Consider the following 27924-nt stretch of genomic DNA (forward strand, 5'->3'; position numbering starts at 1 on the left):
TCTTTCTAAGAATGTTGTGATGCACTAAGTTTCTGAGCTGCATGTTGTTGTTGTTGTTGTTTTTTTAAGGAGAGTGGCAGGTTGCTATTAATGATATTACCAGGTCACATGTGCATGGGAAAGAAAATAAGACTGGCAAACTCTTGTTATGCCACATTTTTTTAATATCAATTTAGAGACCAGTGAAATATAAATAAATGTTACATATAAAACTTTATTGTGCTCTCAGTTTATACATACAACCATAGCTAAATAACAATAAAAAGTTCACATATTTTGCCATACACTGACAGCCTCATATATACACCATATTTTACAAGTCATGATAGAGGTTAAGGGTGACAGTTTTGTACTTCAGTCAATCACTAGGGCAGGACAGGGTGTGCGTCCTTGCTCATCCTACGATACCATCTTCGGGGATCCCTCTAATCTAGTCTTAATGCAGACCGCCTTTGGTTCCTTAGTAATTTGTAACAGTATCCAGGTTTGCTCAAGCCTCCACACAGGATTGTCTCTTACAAATAAAAACCCAATGAGCAGGGTCAACTTCTGGGTAGTGTGCAACATTCCCATGTAGCTGGAGTTGGCATTTATGGACTATTCAGGTAATGAGCCTTGATTCAGTCTCATGGAGACTTTGAAAATTCAACACAAAGTATTTTCAGGGATGCCTTATTTTTCTGTGTAGACACTTTTATCAGAAGGTGTCAATTTGCCTCTTGAAGTGACAATCTATAATCTTTTCAATGAAGTGACAATCTATAGTCTTTTCAATTCTCTCTCTCTCTCTCTCTCTCTCTCTCTCTCTCTCTCTCTCTCTCTCTCTCTCTCTCTCTCTCTCTCTCTCTCTCTCTCTCTCTCTCTCTCTCTCTCTCTCTCTCTCTCTCTCTCTCTCTCTCTCTCTCTCTCTCTCTCTCTCTCTCTCTCTCTCATACTGTTAACACTCTTAAATGAGTTTCAAATACTCTGTACACAAAGACCATGTACTTTCATGAAAGATTCATTTTCTTAGGACAAAACATTGAGTTTCTATAAATATACATTGTGGCAGCAAGACAAGAGCACCCTACTTGGCCCGTGTTTGGCATTACTGACAAAACCATCCTTCCTTCCTGTGTGAAGAAAGATTAAGCAACTTAATCTCCCCATTGGTGACTTGACTCCATTTTTTTTTGTGGGGATGTAATATCAGTCAATCAATGGAGGCATATTCTGGGGGGCATATCACCTTGTCCACCCTATGATACCAATCCTGGAGGTTCCTCCCAGACAAGTCTTCTTGCAGGCCCCTTTCCTATCCCAAGTACCTCATGGCAGGATCTATCAACTTCCTCATGCAAGAGGCAATGTAACTTGTGAGAAGTGATGTAACTTGTGAGAAGCGACGTACCGTAACACTAATTTTTGCAAAAAGCAACGTAACACTAATAAAAGTCAACCATGGCTTAATAACAAAATCAAGCATTCCATTAAGGAGAGATTTGGTCTACAGGCTAAAGAAAATCCAAAACATGCCTGAAAATATTAGACTTTATCATGAAGCCAGGCGACGAGTAAAAAGACTAATAAGTCGGGAAAAGCGCACATACGAAGAAAATATCGCCACCAACTGTAAAACTAATCCTCAGGCTTTCTTCAATTATATAAACAATAAAGAGGTGATCAGAACTGGGATTAAACCCTTAACTGATTGAGATGGTAAATTAGTATATGAAAGCCAGCACATTGTTAACTTACTGAACTTTTTTTTTTTCCTCAGTATTCACCACTGCCAGTCTTGCCACCACTACCACCAGCACCAGTGATGACAATAGTATTAATGATAATCCCACTCAGACCTTGCCTGACTTTGAAATAATTTCTGAGGAAGTCCTTAATGCTCTCCAATCCCTTAAAACAAATAAAAGTCCATGACCAGACAATGTATATCCTATACTACTTAAAGTAACAATGCACGAAATACTCCCCTCTCTCACAACTGTTTTTTTTTTTTTTTTTCCAGCAGAGGAGTCAGTTCAAGGGCATAAAAAAAAAAGGAAACAAATGTGAAAAAAAAAGCCTGCTACTCACTGCTCCTAAAATGAATCCAAAGAGGTGGCCGAAGGAGGGTTCAATTTCGGGAGGAGAGGTGTCCTGATACCCTCCTCTTGAAAGAGTTCAAGTCGTAGGCAGGAGGAAATACAAATGAAGGAAGATTTTTCCAGAGTTTACCAGCGTGAGGGATGAAAGAGTGAAGATGCTGGTTAACTCTTGCGTAAGGGATTTGGACAGTAAAGGGATGAGCATGAGTAGAAAGTCGTCTGTGGCGAGGCCACGGGAGGGGGAGAAGGCATGCAGTTAGCAAGTTCAGAAGAGCAGTCAGCATGAAAATATCGATAGAAGATAGTAAGAGAGGCAACATGGCGGCGGAATTTAAGAGGTAGAAGACTATCAGTAAGAGGAGGAGAGCTGATGAGACGAAGAGCCTAAGACTCCACTCTGTCCAAGAGAGCTGTGTGAGTGGAGCCCCCCCACACGTGAGATGCATACTCCATACGAGGGCAGACAAGGCCCCTGTAAATGGATAGCAGCTGTGCGGGGGAGAAGAACTGGCGGAGACGGTACAGAACTCCCAGTCTCGAGGAAATTGATTTAGTAAGAGAAGAGATATGAAGTTTCCAGTTGAGATTTTGAGTTAAGGATAGACCGAGGATGTTTAGTGTTGAAGAAGGTGATAGCTGAGTGTTGACAAAGAATAGAGGATAGTTGTTTGGAAGATTGTGTTGAATGGATAGGTGGAGAAACTGTGTTTTTGAGGCGTTGAAGGACACCAGGTTCTTCTTGCCCCAATTGGAAATAATAGAAAAGTCTGAGGCTACGTACGGTGAGGTGTACGTATTCAATATGTCTTTGCGACAAGGCATCATCCCTTCGAATGGAATTGGAATGGAATTGGAAAATGGCTAACGTAAAACCAATTTTTAAGAAAGGTGACAAAAAAGTACCAGGTAATTACAAGTCCATTAGTCTAACTTCAATAGTAGGTAAGCTACTGAAGAGCATAATTAGAGACAATATTTTGAGTTAACTTCAAAGCCACTCCTTAATTAATGATTTTCAGCATAGCTTTCGTAACAAGAGATGCTGTTTGTCAAGCCTATTAACCTTTTATAACAACCTCTTCTCAGCTTATGACGTAACCAAATCACTGGACATAGTCTGTCTTGATTTTCAGAAATCGTTTGATAAAGTTCCACACCAGAGATCACTTATATATAGAATAAGGAAATTAAGTATTGATGGTAAAGTATGTCATTGGATTGCCAATTGGTTGAACAACAGACAGCAAAGAGTGGTGATAGATGGGTTTAACTCAGACTGGGCGCCTGTCATGAGTGGTGTCCCTCAGGCCTCTGTTCCTGGCCCAATGCTGTTTATAATTTACATTAATAACATTGACGTTGGACTCAGTAATCTCATTAGTAAATTTGCTGACGACACAAAGACTGGTAATTCGATCCTCACTTGTGAAGACAGACAAAGCCTCTTTAAGTCACTATTTAGTGTCCAAATCTCATAGGAATTGAGCAAGTTTTAGAGTACAGCAACTTGAAGATCAGGATCTTTGTCCATCTACAAAGGTATCGACAACTCCATATACTCATGCTGAGCGAGTCCATAAAACCGTAGGCAAAGCCAATACATAGTAAGACCTTCTAACAAGACCCATGGTTGTTCTCAACTACAGTGCCAAGGAATGTGAAATTTTCCAAGATATCAATATCCTTGCCACACACATAAACAGACTAGTGTTTCATCTAGTAAGCCTCCAAACACCTGTACATTGGTCTTGGCCCAGTAAACCTGAGGTCCCAGTGACTCCACCTCCTCTTGTAATACCTTTAGCAAATCTGCAAGGACAACTACATTGTCGGCAAAAACAAGGTCAGTGACCCTGGTATTACTAATAGATGCTCCACACTGACTAATCCAACACTGCTTAGTACCCAGTTCATGCAACTGTTAAAAAGAGATGGGACAAGGACACAGCCCTGCCTAATTCCCACATTCACAGGAAAGAAGCTTGACACCCCCTCCCACTCAAACTTTACTGCACTTGCAGTCCCAGAATACAGGCCAATCAATGGACCAATGGTCCTTGCAGGAGTCTTGTGAAGGTGCAAGAGATCCTAGAGTGCCTCGTGATGCACTGAACCAAACGTCTTCTTGAGATCGACATGGACTGCCGGCATCCGCTGTTGAAACTCATATTGGCATTTTATTAGTATGGAAAGAACTAGAATATGGTCAGTTGTCAAGTCAGCAGGCATAAACTCAGACTGTTCAGGTCTCTGCAGCTTCTGCAGCTGGTTGTAAATCCACATCATAAATAGATAGGCAAGCACCTTGCCTGGCACAGTGAGCAATGTAACACCACAGTAGTTATTGCTGTCATGGCAGTCCCCTTTCCCTTTCCAGATAGGGAAGACCAACCCCTCTTCCAGTCAGGAATGATATCAGACTGCAAACAGCAGTTAAGACCACATGCAACCTGCAGATCATGGCCTCACCTCCAGCTTGGAGCAGCTTCACACTTACATTACAGATACCAGGTGCCTTTACAACCCTCAACTTTGCCACAGCCTCTCTGACCTAGTCAACAGAGGGTAGTGTTTCATCGATGAGTGGATGTAGCATCAGTCCAGCTTTTGCCATCATTGTAATTATGGGCTACCCAAGTTTCATCAAAGTAAATGAGAAAGGAGGAAGGGAGAGCAAGTGACAGAGGAGTGAAGTGACAACACAGCTAGCAGTCATACGCCTTGGCCATACCTAAAGTGGCTTGATCAGTTGGAAAGACTATTGTATTCATAACTTACAGCCATATGATAAGACAGGCAGCACATGCACCTTGAAGATTCAAAAATTTCTCCTGATGCAAAACAAATGTGTATCTACAACTTTACAGGTTTCTCTTCAAAGCATCTCTAATAAAACTCATTGAGATAACACTTGGATATAATGTGAAATCAATTAATTACAAGTCTGTTTTGTACCTGTATCACATTAAAAAGACTTTATACTGTAGCACATTTTAGAAAAAAACAAAGGAAAGGAGTAGCTGAAGTGTGGTAAAAAGTAATAACGTATCAATAAAGGAGGAAAGATTTCTGTGGCAGCCTCCCCTTAAACAAATTCTTTTGAGCAGGCATCAGCACAGGTGGATCAGTAGAAAATCATGACATAACTTCCCCAAGCCCTAATTGATAACAAGAAATTGGATATTAACTTTCACTGCTAGCTAGGGTGATGCCTCAGGTGAAAGTTGACAACATAGTCAGTATTTGCCCTTTGAACAGATATGGTGAAGGGATCAGCTGGATGGAATGTGAAGGCCACCAGTCGTCTGGCTGGTGGAGACGGTGCAGTAGAGCCTGGAAGGACAGTCCGACCTGCATTGATGCTGAACTTGATAAGCCCAGAGTCTCGCCCGTAAAATCTTGAATAGAAAATAAAAAATGTCATTTTGTCAATCATTCCTTTCACACATATTTGATTTCAGAGGAAAAAGGTCATTGTGATAAAACACCAACCAGTGAAATCTTAACTCTTCCTACCCTTTTACACTATGTAACAGAGTGGGGTATACCAGAATGAATGTGATTAGTTCTAGAACATCATTCAATACAGCTTATATTTGTTCTAGTATATGTACATTGATACAGGCATCCCTCATATGTCGCAGGGGTGGCTATCACAAATCTCCTATATCACAGCAGTATTAAAAAACTACCCCTTTGGTGCATCGCGAATATTTCTCGTGTATACTAATGGCACGTTTTGAGTGGTGTTGACCTATTGGCATCTTCGCTCTGATAAAAGTTAATTTTACACTAGGATACACGAGGATATAAGGAGACTACAAAAGGCCAGACAGCCTACACAAGACAGCTCCTCAAGATGGGTTGCTCACCAATTTGCCTTCCCATCCATAAATGCATCTAATCTCCATTTAAAGGTTTCAATTATGTTTCGCTCCACTACACACCTAATCATTACTGCGTGTTCTCAAATCAGTTTTTAGTATAAACACTTCATTTAAATTGCCCTTGTTCATCCCCTTCATCTATATAAACACCTCAACTAAATCCCCATGCAGTCTACATCTTCCAAGGAGTGTGAGTATTCTGAAATCCGAAAAAATCTGAAATCCACAACACTCTCGGTCCCAGGAATTTAGGATAAGGGATTCACAACCTGTATATGTTTTCTTTGTGTTTTTTTTATCTACAATTCATTACTCCAGGAGGATTAAGGAAGAATTCTGGAGTTCGTGTATGCAATATTTTACATGTATATAGGGACATAGTTACGGAGCAGATTTATGTACCGTAGGTGTAATTCTTTTGTAAGATTTCAATAACATTTTGCAAGTGTTTTTTTCCAAATCTACAAGAAATATAGGGTTTAAATATTTCAAAATAAAATCAGTAAAGCATACAAATATAGATACTAGACCATACGATAATAAAAAATGAGGACTGATCATACGAAACTACACAGATTACACATACCACACAGTAATACCTAACTATTCTATTAATATCTTGCCACACTTTTATATATTCAGAACGCCACAGCTTACTAATATACACATCCTATGTATCACACTGAACTATTAACCCTTTGTACCCAACACAGGCAATAAAGTCTTCTGTCTAAATAACACTGTACAGCTTTCAGTTTTATCAAGTGGATGCCATCTAGACTAAAGTTAACAGGGCTGGCAACTCACCTGATGGGATGGTCAGCACAGCTCTTGGGTCTTTCCATCACTGATACCCACTTGTCATCATAGGAGAACAGGGTCAGGTCCAGGTATGGGGAGGCAGAAAATGACTGGGCAGAGATTGGCAACTGCCCAAGCAGCCTTTTAGTAGCTTCAGTCACCCCCCCTCCTCTGGCATTAATGAAAGTCTTCTTGAATCTCTTATGAATTAATCTGTGGGTAAAATGAGATCATTAATGATGTGACATATTCAATTCATTGGTCTTGCAAAATAAGAAAAAAATATTTAAGTCATTGGTCTTGCATAAGATAAAAAGACATAAGATTTATATCAGCTTCTCACCTTGCCCATGTGTTGTTTGAGGGAGAACATGTGAACTGTGACTCACAAGTCAGTCTAGCATTACGGAAGAAATCTGCCATCTTCTCAAAGAGATCTAAAAGTTCTGATGAGGTGTTTTCATAAACTGCAAGAACCTCTGTAGTTATCATGTTGTACACCACAAAGAATGAAGGCTGTCCATTGGGCTCTGCAGCACGAAGAGTAACAACCTCCTCTGAGGCGTACTGTTTGCCAAAAGAAAAAGCATCAGGTTAGGCTGTTTGATAACATTAGATATGACATATACAGTTATAAACTAATACAGATTCCACTATCTCTGAAATTTCTTTGAAACTGAAAACTGAATAATCACTGTAATTATTCCATTTGACTCAAAATTTCTGATGATCTGACTTTACTGATCCTATATCCACATCCTCAGTGGCCCAATGTTGTCTTCCCTATATCTTCAGTGGAGCTGTAGAGCCAGTTCTATCAAACTTAATCCCGGTGGTGGGCACAAGCAACAACAACAAGAGAAGAGAAAGAAGCCTCCAGTTTATGCTAAATCCATATATTTTACCCAAGATTTCCAACAAATTTACACATTTTTTGCTTTTTTTTTCATAACTGATACTTTCATTTTTATTATTTTAAGTTTATTTCTTCTCAGGTGGAAAATATCAAATTCTTGTTATTAATTCCCGAGTTCAAAGAGTTGGAAATGGAAGTTGCATTACCCTAAAATACCAAAAAGTTTCCCTAATAATTGTCCAATTACCCTACTCTAAGGTGTAATTCACCCAAAAGTGGAAAACCTGGAATTATTGCGCCATGTTGCTCATCTGGTGCTGTGTCTGCCCACAACGGACAAAAAAAAAATTTGTATGAATTTTTTAGTGGAATAAAAGTTAGCGGAGGAGGAACTACATTTAGTGGAAGTTAATTGGTCCGCTAACTGGTACCAAAGTTAGCGAAAACACTAATCAGCTAACGAAAAAGTTAGCTTCGCTAATTAGCGGTTAGCGGAACTGTGCCCACCACTGCTTATTCTGGGTTTGCTGGGAGACTTTGAAAATAAGCCACAAGAGTCTTAAGAGGTGGTTAATTTAAACTACCAGTTCAATGGATTGATAAAGTGGTGAAGCAAAAAGCAAATTTACCTTCCAAGAACGGACTGTATGGCCCCAGAAATCTGACTTGTCAGTCATGGCCATCCAATATGTGCTGGTACTTGGAGGAATGAGGTATCAGACATGCAGAGATTAACAGTTACAACTTACTTTAATGAGTAAATGAAGATCATCAAGGAGTTGCATCTTCCACATGCGAAGACGCAGAAGGTGGTCAAAGTAGTGGAAAAATTCCCTGAGTGCCCGAGGACTTCCTTCCTCACTGCTGATTGCTTCTGCCCGTTTATACAGAAACACCAGCAACCTTGATACATCAGGAAATTAATTAAATAAAACCAAATATGTAATAGTGTTATGTTCTTGTGATCAGTTTATGCATCATCTATTTTGGGGGGGTTTATATCATGGCAAAAATTTGGCTTGTCGCTGGTACATGGTAAAGCCACAAATTTGGCCCGTCACTGCTACCGGATTAAAGACTGTATTCTTTAATATTCTACTGTACCTGTGCTTGAGAGAGCTGATGATCTTTTCCCGCATGTACTGGTAGGTGCGCTGCATGCGATCAGTACACACAGTGGCCAAGAGGTAGTCATCATCCTCATAGCACACTCTGCCAATGGTGCGCACATCCAAAAAGTATCCATCTGGAGTTATCTGAAAATATTACAATACAAGCAGTTGTTCTGCATTCTTTTAAATAGTCTATTGGTACTCTACAAAAAGTAAATTCCTAATAATCTAAAAATTATAAGAATTCTACATCAAAGAATAGCACAGTCCTACCCTGCCCTACATCATTAATTGGCTCCAAAAGCCGTGACATAAACCAGTTTTTTGGCATACACTAAACATAGTGCCATAAAAATCCCTTAAACTGACAAAAAACACCATAAAACTAGTATGTATGCCATATACACACTACCACTCACCCCCATTGGTGGTTCCCATTAATCAAGTGCTTATCACTCAAGTGGTAGTGTGGACAGGAAGCCGGCGAGCAAACACTGGCAATGGCGCTGCTCGTCTCAGTGAGACACGCCAGCACAGACAGTGATGAGTGGTTGTGTATGAGGCTTTAGGTACAGGTAACTCTCGATTTATGTGAGTATTGTGTCCTTGAAGAGGTCGCATAAATCAAAAACAATGTAGATCAAACAAGAGGTAGGTTTCTATCGAAAAATAAATATTCATTCAGTGGAGAGAGAGAGAAAGAGAGAGAGAGAGAGAGAGATAGAGAGAGAGAGAGAGAGAGAGAGAGAGAGAGAGAGAGAGAGAGAGAGAATATTCATATCACTAAGATATCCACTCAGGCACTCAATCTCAGCCTCACTCGTGTGAGGAAGAAATGAGGGACACCATGAGCGACTGGCTAGTATTGGTACCGGTACCGAGCAGTCTGGTACCAGTACCGTACTGTATAGCTGGTACCATTAGTACCGGTACTGGTACCAGTACCTGCGCACCCCTATTGTTGTGTAGCGTATAATTGAAAAAAACGTGTAAATTAAACATTTATTTGGATTTTGGACCCCGCATTATTTCAAAAACGCGTAAACCAAACTCGCGTAAATCGAGATTTACCTGTACTGTACAACAAACACCTTACAATTAGTCTAAAAACAACACACAAAAGAATATAACTCTCATTAGGGCATGATATATACACACCTGTCCCCTCTTATTCAGGGGGTTATGGGACATGGACCCCTGCAAATAGCAAATTTCCCCAAATGTTTGGCGCACGCCCCCAAAAAACCCTCTAGACCAGCATAAACACTGAGAGCAATTTTACTCAAACTGTACCTAATTTATGTTACCTGAAAGCAGCATAAAATATCATATGTAGTATTATTTATCAGCTACACGCACAGGTAACTCTCGATTTACACGAGTATTGTGTCCTTGAAGAGGTCGCGTAAATCAAAAACAATGTAAATCAAACAAGAGGTAGGTTTCTGTTGAAAAATATATATTCACTTCATTTAGTGGAGAGAGAGAGAGAGAGAGAGAGAGAGAGAGAGAGAGAGAGAATATTCATATCACCGAGATATCCACTCAGGCACTCAGTCTCAGCCTCACTCGTGTGAGGAAGAAATGAGGAACATCATGAGCGACTGGCTAGTATTGGTACCGGTACCAAGCAGTCTGGTACCAGTACCATACCGTATAGCTGGTACCGTTAGTACCGGTATTGGTACCGGTACCTGCCCACCCCTATTGTTGAGTAGCGTGGCAGCGTGGGTACTGTATTGTTGTTCAAGTGGCGCACGGGAAGTACTGAGCTCAGCTGTGAGGCCGCGGCACCGTGTGAGTCCAGTTGCGTGACACATGGTGGCCACTCCATAAAATATCACGTTTAAGTGGAAAAAATGCTGAAATTAACCATTTATTTGGATTTTGGACCCCGCGTTATTTTAAAAACGCGTAAACCAAACTCGCGTAAATCGAGAGTTACCTGTACTATAAACTGTACTGTGATTTACGTAAATTTCTTACAAAATACAAATACATTATCGCTGAAAGTCACTTAGCTGCTGGGTCCTCACCACAAAGTCTCTGCCATTTTTTATTTCAATTTCAGATGCTCAAGTCTATCATACCATACTTGGATGGACATTGAAGGCGAGGCAGTCGGTGGTGGGGATTCTTCCCACCACCCTACTCGCTGCAGCCAAATCCTGGCAATACTGTGTAACATACCTTCTTACCTTAGGCATCTTGTTAGCAAGAGTAAACATGGTGTTCTTTTGATTGAAGCAAGAAAATGGATGGGAGGGCAGGGCACATACTATTCCTGCATCCTATTTTATCACCGCATTGATTCCAAAAAGCCACAACATTCGGTTCCTCACAAATAGGGACGACAGCCGAGTTGGGAGATTTGCTAGAATTTTACAATATTCACTGAGAGGAATGCTAAGTATTGACTTTCAGCAAGTGCACCACAGCCAATGCACCACACACACATGGTAGGTATTTAAATCCCTTCACTGGGCATTTTACTCTGCATAATACTGAAAAAAAATCACCATTTGATGCCTTAAAGCTAGGGTGTGTGGCCAGAATGTGTAACTCAATTTCAAATATTTTCAATTTTTTACATATCAATTCACAGCATATTGTCCCCTTAAGCCGTATGGTTTTATGGAGTGTTGAGTTCTTTGCAATTGACCATAGACTTGTTATTACAACATTGAGGATGCAATTCAGGTCAAAGAAAATTTCAGGATGCAAGCCTTTAGGACTCCATCTATATTCTGACTCAGCTCTGAAGTTCGATTGTGAGAGGTCCCTCGAGGCCACAGCACTGCCAAATCTAACCTTCACAATAAAGACAGTCGTTGGAGTAGCTGTCATCACACATGGAGGCGAGGGAGGAAGTGACATGGTGTATTTGACTGTTGACAATGTCAGAGAGCAAAACTGTCACATGTTAGGGAATTTACAATTCTTTGCCATTATTTTAAAAAGTGACACATTCATAGCACTCTATAGACTTATTTATGTATACAGAATATCTAATACACAATTTCAAATAGTAAATACTGTAACTGATACATGAGAGAGAGGGATGTATTGGGGGTATGCAGCAGCACTGTGGAGAGGCTTGGGCCCTGCCCAAACAGACGGCATATTTGTTTTAGACTATGGGTGTGTGCTCAGGAGTGTGCAGTAGGAGTCTCAAATTGGTTTGGCGTGCTTGGTACGGATGACCCTGGAGAGTTGTGGGATACCTTCAAATGTGAAACTCTCAAAGCTGCTGAGGGGTGCATTGAAGTGCTCCCAAGGTCTAGGAGTGGAGTTGCCATGTGGGAAACTCTTGAAAATACATGGAGGAAAGTCATGTTTCCAGGCTGGCTGGGGACTCAGACTGATACAGGACTCTGCCACAAAGGACTTGAACTCTTCTGAAGATGGATAAGGAGAGGTATGTCAGAGGTCTTGCTGAGGATGTTTGCATTGTCCAAAACATCCTTATACCTACCTTTTGAGCTTTGAAGAAGCTTCATTCCAATTCCAAATTTCTGACAAGTACTATCCAAATGGCTGACAATATCAGATGCAGATCGGTGCTGGGCTCATTATACTGAGTGTTTTGGGCAGCTGAACAGTGTACATGGCAAAGCCCCCAAGTGAACAGTTCCCTCTGGTTGGTTTGCTTTGCAGATGGCAGCTGGTGATCCACTAAAAGACAAAATGCCACCTTCTCTTGCTGAAGTGAGAGAGGTTGTGAGAAAGTAGAAAGGTGGAAAAGTAGCTGGGGTTTGTATTGTTAACATGGAATATTGAAAGCCGGGGGTGAAGCCATGATCCATGGGTTGCATGCGGTGCTGTCTACCATGTGGCAGTCCAGTGTCATTCCTTCTGACTGGAAAAGGAGACTGGATGATTACTATAGTATTACACTGCTCAGTGTCCTGGGCAAAGTGCTCACTCATCTACTGCTGATGCAAATTTGATTCATCTGCTAAAGTTTCAGAGACCTGAGTAATCTGGGTTCATACCCAGCAAGTCAACTATTGACCAGATCATGGCACTCTGCATCCTTGTGAAACGCTGTATCGAGTTTCGACGGGCTGCTGGCAACCTACGTCTATCTCAAGAAGGCATTTGACTCGGTGGATTGTGACACACCCTGAGACATTCTGCAGATCCATGGGATTCTTGCAAGGATTACTGACCTTATGAATGGCCATTACTCTGGGACTGAAAGTGCTGTGAAGTGTGAGGGAGGCATTTCCACCTTCTTCCCTGCTAATGCAGGAGTGAGGCAGGGATGTGTCCTTGCTCCATCACTTTTCAGCACTGCATAGACTGGGTATTAGGCAATGCTGATGATTAAAGTTGTTGCAGAACATCTGTTGACAAGACCAAGGTCATTGACCTTATTTTTGGTAATGATGCTTTACTTCTTGCAGAATCATTGGAGGTCCTGGTGCTGGCTATCCAAGTGCTAAATGAGGAGGCAAAGCCACTGGGACTGAAGATCTCCTGACTCCAAAAAAAGGTCCAGTCATTTGGAGGCTTACTGGAAGACACGGTTCAGTTCATGTACATAGTGAGAACACTGAGGTCACCAATAGTTTCACATACGTTAATATATTGTATACGTAGTGTACAACAATGATGGATCTTGCCAGGAGGTCGCTCAATGGATTGGCCTGCCCCATGATGTTATGAACTTGCCCAACATGAGTATATGACAATGTCAATATCTATGCAGGCAGACAAAAATTTGAATCTTTCAGTTGCTTGTGCTCCCTGGCTTACTGCATGGCTGAGACATGGACACTGAATAGTGACATGGAGAAGTACGTTGATGCTGTGGCACCAAATGCCGTTGCAGAATCACAGGGTATTGCTGGAATGACTTCATGCCAATCCAGCGACTTTGTGAAACTGAATCAAGACCTGTTACTAGCTTAGTCCGTGAATGCTAACTCTGGCTATATTTTCACATTTACTAGTCGTTGATCCTGCTCATAGGGTTGTCCCTGTATGAGGTAACCCTGAGTGGAGGAGACCAATGGCACCACAATGTAACTCATGAAAGGGACAAGCTGATCAATCCTGCCAAGAGTGGCTTGGATTGGGAGGGGTAACTGCATGGTAGGTTGCTTGGAGGGATCATTGGGAGTGGAGGCAGAAGGTGAGTGAAGCAATGCCCTCTATGGTGTATGCTCTTTATTAGTTAGTTAGTGTATGGGTTAAATATATTCATACAGTCATCCTGTGCCACCCCTTGTTAGTATCATCATCACTGAAGATAATTACAATAAAAAGCAATAATGATGATGATCACAATGATAATAAAAATAACAGCAACTTACCTGAAATATGTGAATGGTCTGATGCTGGACAGATAATACAGCCAATGTGTGTCTGTACAAGTACAAGCCTTGGTTGTGTGAAAGGAAAATCTTGTCATACATGAAGGTTCGGGAGTCAGTCAGCCTTCCCATCTCTATATCCACAATATGAAGAGTGTAGTGCTCCAGAGGGGATCGTGGGTTTGGCGTCACAGACTCATTGTTTCGGTACATGTCAAAGTGATCGATGAAATTACCATCATCCACTGAAGCAGATCCAACGATTACATATCTGCAAGTGACATCATAAAATCATAGTACCTTGACTTTTGATGTACTGAAGAGATATGTCTGAAATATAATGATCCAAAATGCAAGTTGATGCATTAATATTTACAAGAAACATCTTTCAAGGGAAAGAACATTGCACATCTTTCAGAATGGTACTGGCAAATGTTTAATGGTCATTTATATACATTATCCAATTTTTACAATTACTCAAATTTTACAGCTTTGAATACTTTTCAACCACTGAAAACCCTTGCAACAAATTGGTTTGATAAGATCTTCCACTCCTCTCTGATTAATGAAGAATGAAGAACTTCTGTATGATGGAGTGTGCATAGTATTACAAGCCAACTATTATCACCAAGAACCTATGCATTTGAAGCTAAACTCTGTACTTACTTGCCGTCATCCGTAAATAGACTACACTCCCGATTAAGCTGCTCTCCATTGGTGGCCACTGACACTGTGTGCTTCAGGTGGAAGAACCGATCAAAGATGTTCCGTCTGATCTCGTGAGTTTTGGGGTCATTCTCCTTCAAGACAGTTCCACTCTCAAGAGAAAGAAGAAAAAAATAACCATCTACCAGTCATGTATATACAGGCTGGCTATTTTCATATCGTAAACAATCATATAGTTACTACAATTATGTAAATAGGTGATCAACTTAGAAAGGGCCATACGTATTATATATATATATATATATATATATATATATATATATATATATATATGTTTGTCTATATATATATATATATATATATATATATATATATATATATATATATATATATATATATATATATATATATATATATATTTATTTATTTATTTACAGCTAAGGAGACAGTTCAAGGGCGCAAAGAAAAATATAAAAAAAAAGACCGCTACTTACTGCTCCTGAATAGAGATCAAAGGAGTGTCCAAAAAGAGAGGTCAATTTCGGGAGGAGAGGTGTCCTGATACCCTCCTCTTGAAAGAGTTCAAGTCGTAGGCAGGAGGAAATACAGATGAAGGAAGATTGTTCCAGAGTTTACCAGCATGAGGGATGAAAGAGTGAAGATGCTGGTTGACTCTTGCATAAGGGGTTTGGCATAGCTGGGCACGATAACAGAAAACCTTATTCCCGATAACCGATAACTGATAATGGAAAACCTTATCGGTGATAACCAATATTCATTAACTGGAGATACAAATATAGGCGATAACCGATAACCGATACCCGATATAAATCCACAATCCCGATACTAGCTAGCGATAAGTCCGATAGGCGAAAATGATACCATATTGATATTTCAAATAAAAAACATAGATAAATTCAAATTTTCATTATCTGTATTTTAGAAAACTTACAAAACCTGACAACCACACGTTGACACATACATATGGACGGTAATACTAGAAACACCTGAACCGTGCTGTATTATTTGGTGTCTCCACCATTAAAAGCTGGCGCTTTTTTTTACAAACACTGGTCTCTCGTGAACTGCATGCGCATGCTCAGACCAGCAATCGTAGACTTGTACAATCTCACAAAGCTTTTTAACCATAATAAAGAGTTGCTGGAAGGCTGAATCAGACATACAGTACCACTACCGCCATCCTCACTGTTTCAAGAACAACACTCGATCTGTACGAGTTGTATTTATATGTACAGAGTGTCGTTCTGGAAACAGCAAGGATGGTGGTACTGTATGTCTGATTCAGCCTTCCAGCAACTCTTAATCTGTTAAAAAGCTTTGTGAGACTGTACAAGCCTACGCTTACTGGTCTGAACATGCGCAGTACACGAGAGACCAGTGTTTGTTAACAAAGCTGCAGCTTTTGACGATGGAACACCAAATAACACAGCACCGGGTGCCTTCGATACCATGGCATGCTCACAAACGAATAAGGAATATCAAATTTGAGGCAGTGGATAATCATTTGGGGGGCAAAGTTAAATGATTTTTCTCTTAGATATATTGATTTTTATGTCTTACATAAAGAAATACCTAGTGTTTTAATGTTGATGATCTAAGTATGAAATCTCTTCACCAAAGATATTTCATACCCCAAAGTTTTTTCATTCAACACCGGGCGCCCGGGCCACGCATGCGCAGTAGGGAGGAGATAACGGGTTTTTTCTGAGAGGCGGTAAAAAATAGCGGTTATCGCTAGTTTGGTTACAAAAGTAACGAAGATACCGATATATATTTAAACAAGTAGCGGATGGCTGATAACCCGATTTTGTTATCAGCGATAAAGTATTGCGATAACTTATCGCAATAACGCCCAGCTATGGGGTTTGGACAGTATAGGGATGAACATAAGTAGAACGTCGTGTGCAGCGGGGCCGTGGGAGGGGGGGAGGCATGCAGTTAGCAAGTTCAGAAGAGCAGTCAGCATGAATATATCGATAGAAGATAGAAAGAGATGCAACATGGCGGTGGAATATAAGAGGTAGAAGACTATCAGTAAGAGGAGGGGAGCTGATGAGACGAAGAGCCTTAGACTCCACTCTGTCCAAGAGAGCTGTGTGAGTGAAGCCCCCCCAACCCGTGAGATGCATACTCCATACGAGGGCGGAAAGGCCCTTATAAATGGAAAGCATCTGTGCAGGGGAGAAGAACTGACGGAGACAATACAGAATGCCCAACCTCGAGGAAGCTAATTTAGTAAGAGAAAAGATGTGAAGTTTCCAGTTGAGATCTTGAGCTGAGGATAGACCGAGGATGTTTAGTGTAGAAGAGGGTGACAGGTGAGTGTTGTTGAAGAATAGGGGATAGGTGTTTGGAAGATTGTGTCGAGTTGATACATGGAGAAATTGAGTTTTTGAGGTGTTGAAGGACACTAGGTTCCTCTTCCCCAATCAGAAATAAGAACAAGGTCTGAGGTTATGCATTCTGCAGCCTCCAGTCTGGAGTCTAGTAATTCCTGTTGAGAGGGTCTTCTGTTGAAAGAAGTCGAATAATGCAGAGTGGAGTCATCAGCGTACGAATGGATAGGACAGTTTGTTATGGAAAGATCATTGATGAATAACAGGAAGAGAGTGGGTGATAGGACAGAGCCCTGTGGAACACCACTGTTGATAGGTTTAGGGAAGAACAGTGACCATCTACCACAACAGAGATAGAACGGCTGGAAAGGAAACTGGAGATAAAGGAACAGAGAGAAGGATAGAATCCGAAGGAGAGTAGTTTAGAAAGTAAAGCGTTATGCCAGACTCTATCGAAAGCCTGCAATATAATCTAGCGCAACTGAGAAAGTTTCACTGAAACGGCTAAGAGAGGATGACCAAGAGTCAGTTAAGAAAGCAAGAAGATCGCCAGTAGAACGCCCCTTGCAGAACACATACTGGCGATCAGATAGAAGATCAGAAGTGGAAAGGTGCTTTTGAATCTTCCGGTTAAGGATTGATTCAAAAGCTTTAGATAGACAGGAAAGTAAAGCTATAGGGCGGTAGTTTGAAGGATTGGAACGGTCACCCTTCTTAGGCACAGGCTGTACGAAAGTGTACTTTCAGCATGAAGGAAAGGTAGATGTTGAAAGGCAGAGACAAAAGAGTTTGACCAGGCAGGGTGTCAGCACGGAAGCACAGTTTTTAATGACAATAGGAGGCACTCCGTCAGGCCCATGAGCCTTCTGAGGGTTGAGGCCAGAGAGGGCATAGAAAACATCATTCTTAAGAATCTTAATAACAAGCACATAGGAGTCAGAGGGGGGATGAGTATGAGGAATATGCCCAGAATCGTCCAGAGTGGAGATTTTACAGAAAGTTTGAGAGAAGAGTTCAGCCTTTGAGATAGATGAGATGGCGGTGCTGCCATCAGGGTTAAGGAGAGGAGGAAAAGAAGAAGTGAAGTTGGAGGAGATATGTTTGGCAAGGTGCCAGAAGTCTCTGGAATAATTAGAGAAAGTAAGGTTTTCACATTTACTATGGATGAAAGAGCTTTTGGTAAGTTGAAGAATAGATTTGGCATGATTTCAGGCAGAAATATAAAGATCATGGTTAGCAGGAGTGCAAAGGCTCTGTTACCCTCTGTGAGCTGCCTCTCTATCTTTGATAGCATGAGAACAAGCGTGATCAAACCAAGGCTTTTTAGCATGAGGAGTAGAGAAAGTAAGAGGAATGTGTGTCTCCATTCCAAAGACAATCATCTCTGTGATGTGCTGGGCACACACAAAGGGGTCTCTATCCTGGAAGCAGTAGTCATTCCATGGGAAATCGAAAAAGTACATGCTCATTTCGTCCCACCAAGTGGAAGCAAAATGCCAGAAGCATCGCCTCTTCGGTGGGTCCAGAGGCTGTACGGGAGCCATAGGACAGGATACAGAAATAAGGTTGTGACTGGAGGAGCCCAACGGAGAGAACAGTTTCACAGAGTAAGTAGAAGGGTTATTTTGAAATTTTTTGAAGAAGTGGTTTGTGTAGCTTGTATGTAGTGTGATGTAGAAAGTAAGAGAATCTGTCTTGAGAGAGCATGCTGAACTACAACTACAAAATATATTAAGCTTCCATTAGTTTTCACAAAACTCTCTTACCTCACACCAATGTAGAATGTTTGCGGCTGCTGATGGCCCCATGTATCGGAAAATCTCGATACTAGTTTGGTCATATGAAAATGCTATCAAGAATCTGAAAATAATTCATAACACATGTAATTTATAACTATATACTATATGATCATGATTCAGTAATATACTCTAGTTGCTATTGGTATAGCTCACTCCATTTAGTAACCAGAAATTTAAGATTGCAAAAGGGGAATGTGAGGTCCAAAGTTAACAGATTAATAAGACCCCTTAGGGTTGTGTTATGCAATGATGAGAGTAAGTATATACAGTGGTCCCTCCTTATGCACTTTTTTTTATGGATGGTTTCAGTTATGGATGGTTCAGCATTAACCCGTACACAGCAACGAGGGATGGCGAGGCATACAGACCCTGTGCGGGAATACAGCAAAAAAAAATGGTATTGCCAAATTGGTTGAAATGTACCTCAGTGGCTTCAAAATAGAATCCTGCATCCAACCATGTATTATTCAATATTCGTAAACGGTGTGGTTTTTGCATGGTTGTGATCAGAAATTGTATGTTTGGTGCAAGCGTCACTGAGCCAGTGCAGCGGCGCAGGGTGCATGGCAGTGTTACCAATAGAGGAAGTTAATATTTTTAAGATGGCTCAACTAAAAGCTCCTAGTAGTTTACTGAAAAAAAAAAAGTCCTTTACATTACGAGTAAGAGACTTTTTTAGACCGAGAACCAAGCAGCTGGGGAGCTCAACAGACTAGGCTAACGTGGAGCGCAGCCTATATGTCTCTCTGGAATCATGACTAACTTTCTTTAGGGAACATTGATTACAAATTTTGATTAATTAACACATAATTTATTCATATTAACTTGGAATTTAGTTAATAGACCTAAAATCTTCCAGCTTTGGTAAATTTTATAAAAAAAAACACCAAGCTAGACTTCAATAGCTTCATTCAGTAGCCTTCAACATGCTATTGTGTTAATACACATCTTCATTACCTTTTTGTTTGTTTGTTGTTGTTTTTATTGACTGGCCTCACTGCCACATGGAACATTTCTTTACTATGCAATTAATTTAATTTGTGTTATATGGAAAATGTGCCCTTAATTTAGGTCGTGCATTCTAAGAAACTCCTTGAAAAGAAATGCAGTAAATGGAAGGTCTACTGTAGATATAAAGGAAATCTCATACAAAAAAAATTACATTTGTTTAGCTCAGTTTAACCTAATCTGAATAATCTGAACCCCATCATATTATGACTTATCAATATAGAGATAGATAGATAGATAGACAGATATTCTACTTGCCTGCCATCTGGACTGAATTTTCTTAGGAAACAGGGTGGCTTCTGAACATTTGTGACTGTAAAGTTTGGAGCAATATTTTGATAAAAACTGCGATTGGCATAAGTCTGGCAGTGTGATGTTTTGTGGATCTCTCGGTGAAAGAGACGCACTACCAGGTTCTGAGGAGGAATGTGATGGATGGGGATGCCAGGCTCTTCATCCATTATTGAAGCATTACTGTAGGGAATAAATATGTTGTAGAATATATATTGTACGAAAATATACATACAATTTAAGAAAAATCATAGTGACTAATCCAGTAAGTTAGTACACAGTGTAATATTACAATGTAGTATCCAACATAAACCTCGCATGCTGACTTTTTTTCCCATCACTCACCTTTCCGATAATCCAACATTTAAGCCACAGTAGATCTTATCCTCTGAGAGCAGGTCCTTAATGCTCCCAAGACTGGCTCACCATACTGGAGGATATAAGGGGTCCAACTATATAAAGAGATAAGAAATGGAAATAGGCTAATAATATGCTAAGATATGCTGTTTTGTTTTGAAAGTGTTCAGAGATGGGAGTTATTATATGTAGGGGGTATACAGTCACAGAGGGTGGAACCTAAATACAACTAGGAATGACAAAAGAGCATAAGGCAATGTGTAGGATGCACAAGAGATCACGTTGGTACTTAAGACTGTCATGGGTTGCAGATATATTGATCATATATTTGCTACATGCATTTGACCATTGAAGATTTGGCTATATCTTGGAGTTTTAGATACCAAGTATTTCTTAAAAGTGTTGATGTGTGAGGAAGTGGTGCCTGCAGAGAGATGAAGTAGAATGGGCAGAACAGTCACTAGCATCAAAGGTTTGAAAGTGATAAATGCCTTTTCTTCTAGTAATAACCAAAAAAGGTGTCTTAATAGCTCTTTCAACTTTCCCCTCATCAACTTTTGCAATATTCACTTTCTTCACTCTTATTCTATCCTTTGGAAACACTATCTCTCCTCCTCTGAATTTTTTTAGATGTCACATTTTCTTCCTAGCTGAAACACGTTTTGGGGGCTACTGAAAATAACCTACATTCTGTTCCCTCCTGCTAATTATCCTAAATTACAATTGAAAGATAGATATTGTGTCTACATATGCAACAACAACACTTGCTGACTTGACATCATCAACATGGAGGCTGAGCTACTGAAAACTGGGATTGTAAATATATAACACTGATAATCTTTTGTCAAGGAAATACAACAATAACAGTTAGCAAGCATTTCCTAGAGTGAAACATTTGTCAAATGCAAGACTATGGTCACCAAAAACAACTTAATGTTTGCTGGAAATAATTACCACATTTGAGAGTGTTGTTCAGGTTGTTGTCTGCACTCGTAATGATGGGAGAGACAAACACTGAATAAACTAAAGTCTGTATATTCATTGGAAAGTAACAGCACACGAAAAAGTATGTGTATATGTTATACAGTACGTCAAAAAGCGGGTAATGTCGTGGATCTGCAGCATCCGTACAAAGAAGAACAGGTGTTTTGCTAGTGTCAGTCAGCAAGGTAACATCTTCACCAGAGATCCCAAGGAACACAACCACGGTGGCAACCCAGTAGCACAACTTCGAGCACAAGCCATATCTGGTTAATCAGCAGCCAGGGAAGATATCAATAAGTCTTCTGGGAAGATTGTTACAGATACACTACTGATACTTGCAACTGACAAAGTTCAACTGCCAAAAGTATCCAACCTGCAGAGAACTGCCAACCGTGCTCGACAACAGCTGTGACCAAAGCATCAAACTGATTTGGAATTCAAGATTGCTGCTGCTCATATCCTAAGTGATTTTCTTCAATGAGATATTCACCATGAAGGTCATCGTTACTTGATATTTGCTTCTCCTCTCCAGCTTTCCTTCCTCAGCAAGTCCAAGATCTGGTTCATTGATGGAACTTTTAAAGTTGTCAGGGAGCCATTTGTACAGCTTGTCAGCATTCACAGCTACATCAAGTTTGGTGACTGCACAAAGCAAGTTCCACTATCATTTGTAGTTATGTCCCAACGAAAGACCACAGATTACATAGCTATCCTGGGTGCTATTATGGAACTCCTCCCATCCAACATCATGGTTGAAGAGATTGTAGTAGATTTTGAAAGGGCTTTGTGGAGTGCTCTTCATAAGTCTTTACCGGATGTTCTTGTGTTTGGGTGCTGGTTTCACTGGGCACAAGCTGTGTACAACAGAATTAAGGAATATGGACAACGCTCAGCATATGTTCACCAACTTCCTGTCCATAATTACATGAGATTTGATGGCACTGCCCAACCTTCCAGCTTCCCATATCAATAATGCTTTTAACCAGCTGAAAGACAGATGCCCTCAGGTTCAGACTGCTCAAGCACAGAAGCTCCATAAACTTCTCAACTACCTGGAAAAGACGTGGATAACCAGTGCATCACGTCCACCTTCTACCTGGTCAACATACAAGAGAGTAGTGAGGACGAATAATGAAGTTGAGGGTTGGCACCATCGTCTAAATCTCAACTCCCCCACTAAAAGGATGAACCTCTACCTACTAATAAATACACTTTATGACGAGACAAAATTGCTCCATCTACAAGTAAGGCTGATCAAACAGAAGAAAATATGTAGAATCCAGAGTAAGAAAACCCACTCTAATCAGCAAAAGCTTCAGCAACTGTGGACAGATTATGAAAACCACGATATTATTACATCTGAGTACCTGAGGAAATGCAGCAAATTAGCAGACCATGGAGAAGATTAAGTATCCTACTGTGCACCAGTAACTTTTGTAATTATCACTGTTCATTAAGAACCTCACTTGACTGACAGCATTCAAACTTGGATACGACGGTTGTACTTTTTAACTGTGAAACAGGGCAGTGCAGTATTTTAAAATACAGTACTGTAGTAATAAAGCATAATAATAAAGATTTGCTCTATGATGTTTCTATTTATTTATTGATACATTCTGGTAACTTACATTTTATTTGAACTTTTTATCAATGATCTTCCAGACACCATAACAGCTGGTAAACAATAACTGATAGTATATGACGATCATACTTTTTAGTTGTGTAACAGGGCAGTGCAGCAATCGTAATGTATCAATTTACTGTTACACTCTTGGTAACTAACACTGTGGTGAACGAGACTTCCATTTATTACTACATTCGGACTACAAAATTGGTGCATTCAGACTAGGCAGTTGGTGCATTCAGTCTAGGCTGGTGGTGCATTCAGGAGATGGTGCATTACGTCCAACTTCCAAAATAAGTATGAATGTAGCCATAAAATGTGTGTGTTAACCAGTACGGCCATGAGGGGTGGAGTAGCCCAAAGCATCCTGCAGCAGCTGAATCCTGGGGATCACTACAACTTAAATCCAATCGAAGTGTTTACATTCTTACTAGTATGAGGGGGGGGGCTTCACCCCTTCCAAGCCCACTTAGGGTCACTAAAAGACAAATGAATACAGTATACCTATATGAACCTCCTAACAAAGAGGCTTTGCCCCCCCAAACCCTAATTTTTTTTTATCTTTTTTTTTTACAGCAAAAGCAACAGCACAAGGGCACAAACAAAAGGAAACAATAAAAGAAAAGCCCGCTACTCGCTGCTCCTGTGAAGAATCCGAAGAGGTGGCCGAAAGAGCAGTCAATTACGTGAGAAGAGGTGTCCTGATACCTTCCTCTTGAATGAGTTCAAGTCATAGGCAGGAGGAAATACAGTTGAAGGAAGATCGTTCCAGAGATTACAAGCGTGAGGGATGAAAGACTGAAGGTGCTGGTTAACTCGTGCGTAAGGGATTTGGACAGTAAAGGGATGAGCTTGAGTAGAAAGTCGTGTGAGGCGGGGCCACATGAAGGGAGGAGGTATGCAGTTGGCAAGTTCAGAAGAGCAGTCAGCGTGAAAATATCGATAGAAGATAGAAAGGGAGGCAACATGGCGGCGGAATTTGAGAGGTAGAAGACTATCAGTAAGAGGAGGAGAGCTGATGAGACGAAGAGCCTTAGACTCCACTCTGTCCAGAAGAGCTGTGTGAGTGGAGCCCCCCCACACGTGAGATGCATACTCCATACGAGGGCGGACAAGGCCCCTGTATATGGATAGCAACTGTGCGGGGGAGAAGAACTGGCGGAGACGATACAAAACGCCCAACCATGAGAAAGCTGATTTAGTAAGAGAGATGTGAAGCTTCCAGTTAAGATTTTGAGTTAAGGATAGACCGAGGATATTTAGTGTTGAAAAAGGTGACAGCTGGGTGTTGTCGAAGAATAGGGGATAGGTGTTTGGAAGATTGTGTCGAGTTGATAGGTGGAGAAATTGAGTTTTTGAGGCATTGAAGGACACAAGGTTCCTTCTACCCCAATCGGAAATGATAGCAAGGTCTGAGGTTAAGCGTTCTGCAGCCTCCAGCCTGGAGTCATGTAATTCCTGTTGAGAGGGTCTTCTGTTGAAAGAAGGTGAATAATGTAGAGTGGAGTCATCTGCATATGAATGGATAGGAAAGTTTGTTACAGAAAGAAGATCAGTGATGAATAATAGGAGGAGAGTGGGTGATAGAACAGAGCCTTGTGGAACACCACTGTTGATATGTTTAGAGGAAGAACAGTGACCATCTACCACAGCAGAGATAGAATGGCCGGAGAGGAAACTGGAGATAAAGGTACAGAGAGAGGGATAGAATCCAAAAGAGGGCAGTTTAGAAAGCAAAGACTGTGCCAGACTCTATCGAAGGCTTTCAATATGTCTAGCGTAACTGAGAAAGTTTCAACGAAACGGATAAGAGAGGATGACCAAGTAGTTAAGAGAGCAAGAAGATCACCAGTAAAACGCCCTTTGCAGAACCATACTGGCGATCACATAGAAGGTTAGAAGTGGAAAGATGCTTTTGAATCTTCCGGTTAAGGATTGAATCAAAAGCTTTAGATAGACAGGAAAGTAAAGCTATAGGGCGGTAGTTTGAGGGATTGGAACGGTTACCCTTCTCAGGCACAGGCTGTGCGAAGGCGTACTTCCAGCAGGAAGGAAAAGTATATTCCCACAATTCAGTGCATTAAGTATAGGTCATATTATGACTACCATTCAATTGTACAAATAAAGGCTCAATACTCTAAAAAAAAACAAAAAAAAAAAACAATCAAACAGAAGAAAAACACAGGAATATGAAGATTAGCATAGCCTCCTCTGCCACCATTGACAAAAATGGTGTAGCATGAAGCATATCACACATATATATTTACCACAAGTAATTAAACTTAAGAAATCTAACAAAACAAAATCTAACACAGTTTACCCTAACCTGACCTAAACTAACTGTAACCTAACCTAACCAAACATGTCTCTCCCGCTACCAAAACAAGATGTGCTAGACTGTGCTCATAAACTTTATATGCACATCAATATTTTTAAGTTTCCTTAGTTTCCCAGAAGCCAATACAGTAAACCCTAACTGGTTTAAATTAATAAACCAGTAGGGGAAAGGGGTGATGTAATATCTGTAAACCCATTATATCCAAGGGATACAAACTTTTTGTATTAAACAAACTTTTCATTATATCAAATGAAAGGCACAGGACAATGCACGTGTAGGTGCATTCGGCTGGCCCACCACCAAACTAAATCCTGCACTTACCAAACTTCTGCAAGTCCCCGAGTGTATCAGACTGGCCGAGGTTTGTTATATAGAGGTCTGTTTAAGCAAGGGTTTACTATAGTTACTGCACTGCAATAAGAGAAATAAAGTACAACACATTTGTGTCAGAATTTTAACCTCATGCAAAATGGCTATAGTTATCTACATATTAGCCAACAAAAAAAATCAAAATACTTAGTGGCAATAAAGGAAATGTACATCGAAACAACTATCACCATTTTTAAAAGGCATCATATGTTGAGTGAAAAAAATTGAACTTACATGGACAACTACCCCAGTCACAAAATGTATATATACTGTTTTACTAGACTACATTTGTAGAGCAGCGACTATGCCTGATGAACAAGCCTCCCATAACCCACTTAGCCAGTGGGGTACCTCTTTGGCCGACTCGGTAAGGAGTGGCTCTCTCGTCACGCTGGTCGCGGGTTCAATCCCAGGCAGCCGGTGAATACCCTCTCCTGGTCTTGATTAATTTCTCGTGTGTCTCGATACACGCAGAGGACGTGTGGGGATTATTGAGTAGTAGAAAAATAAACTCCTGGGGCATCCTCTCCTGCCATTCTGTTGAGTTTCCCCGAAGGGGTAACAGGTAGGATGGCCCATGCTCCGAGGGTAATAGAAAATGGGAAGTGTTGGAGGTATATGTCTACGGGGACATTGTGAAATAGTGAACCGATAGTGGTCACTGTCTAAGGTCTCAACACACAGAAATTAATCTACATAGAGGGGAAAGTCGTGTAGTGCGGCGACTATGCCTGATGGACGAGCCTCCCATAACCCACTTAGCCAGTGGGGTACCTCTTTGGCCGACTCGGTAGGGAGTGGCTCTCCCGTCACGCTGGTCGAGGGTTCAATCCCAGGCAGCCGGTGAATACCCTCACCTTGTCTTGATTAATTTCTCGTGTGTTTCGATACACGCAGAGGACGTGTAGGAAAAATAGAAAAAGAGAAAAATAAACTCCCGGGGCATGACACCGTTGTGCTGGAAGCTTCCCCCGGCGTCCATGGGCCTCTAGAAGGCTCCGGGAGGAGCAAGCAGGGGGGCAGGGAGCAAGGCGAGCCGTCTGCGCTCCGCAGGGCGCTGCCAGGCGCCAGGCGGGAAGTGTTGCCAACTCGCACATAATTTTTAATGTTATGCCGGACATGTTACTTGGGTTCTGTGTCACCGTCAGGAGACTCCGTGGGAGGGAGATATGTAAACACTTTGCACAGCTTCTGTAAGTTAATATTCTTCCTTGGTAGCACACTTCACTCTAACTCTTCACTGGCCACTAGCTTACTATGACTGGGACTGTCCCCTCTCGCCCTCTTCTCCTATATATATCCAGAACAGTATAGTCTAGAATGTTACAGTATATTTTAGATCATACAAGAACATGTAGCAAAAATATGTGCGAGTTGGCAACACTTCCCGCCTGGCGCCTGGCCGCGCCCCGCGGAGCGCGGACGGCTCGCCTTGCTCCCCGCCCCCCTGCTCGCTCCTCCTGGAGCCTTCTAGAGGCCCATGGACGCCGGGGGAAGCTTCCAGCACAACACATTTCCTACATCAACATCAAGACCCTACTTCAGAATGGTCAATTTCCAGTTCTTTTCATACTTTACATGAAAACCCAGAGGACGAGTAAGAAACCGGCTTTTTACCTCTGAATCAGGCTTTTCCTAGTGAGAAAAAATCTACACTCTGGCCCTTGGGTGAGAGGCGGGCTGTGGGAGGGGCGGCGGGTGCATGTGTTGTGAGCCGAGTAGCGCCGCGGCCATAGATTTATACACCATAGAGTGCGCGTCCCCTCTCCCCCATCATTGTGAGGAGTGATGCCAATAGCCAGCCGCGGCGGCCATGAATCTGCCCTTTTCACACTGATCTCGGTTGGAACTCCTTCGAGGAATAATACATGTATTTTTCCTCCAAGGTTAACTCAGTGTTTTCTGTGCACTCTGCTTCCTCTGACTTGCATTTCTGTTTTCTTTTCCTTTGTTTTCTTCACTTTAGCTTTGGACTTTTCTTTTTGCCCCTCTCCTATCTGCCCTCTTGTTATTTTCCCCTGCCACACTCGTTTTTTTTACTTCTCTTTTATTATCATCACTGCACCCCCCCTC

General features: G+C 41.2%; 1 protein-coding gene across 4 annotated transcripts; it reads right to left on the minus strand.

The window, feature by feature from the left end:
* Positions 1-200: 200 nt before the first annotated feature.
* Positions 201-27806, minus strand: LOC126985130 (DET1 homolog). 4 transcript variants are annotated; one of them, XM_050839669.1, is made up of 11 exons: positions 27469-27806; positions 20525-20609; positions 20147-20362; positions 18848-18941; positions 14725-14876; positions 14059-14329; positions 8730-8881; positions 8375-8528; positions 7113-7336; positions 6776-6982; positions 201-5479 (listed from the first exon to the last, which is right to left on the minus strand). In XM_050839669.1, exons 3-11 carry the CDS (start codon positions 20347-20349, stop codon positions 5278-5280), a joined length of 1659 nt encoding a protein of 552 aa, XP_050695626.1. In that variant the 5' UTR covers positions 20350-20362; positions 20525-20609; positions 27469-27806; the 3' UTR covers positions 201-5277. The 4 variants fall into 4 exon arrangements, with proteins under 4 accessions (XP_050695626.1, XP_050695625.1, XP_050695627.1 ...); XM_050839668.1 differs by having other exon boundaries at positions 20525-20631; XM_050839670.1 differs by lacking the exon at positions 27469-27806 and adding an exon at positions 26709-26727.
* Positions 27807-27924: the final 118 nt, after the last annotated feature.

This window comes from Eriocheir sinensis, chromosome 58 (assembly GCF_024679095.1).
Source record: "Eriocheir sinensis breed Jianghai 21 chromosome 58, ASM2467909v1, whole genome shotgun sequence".
NCBI lineage: Eukaryota > Metazoa > Arthropoda > Malacostraca > Decapoda > Varunidae > Eriocheir > Eriocheir sinensis.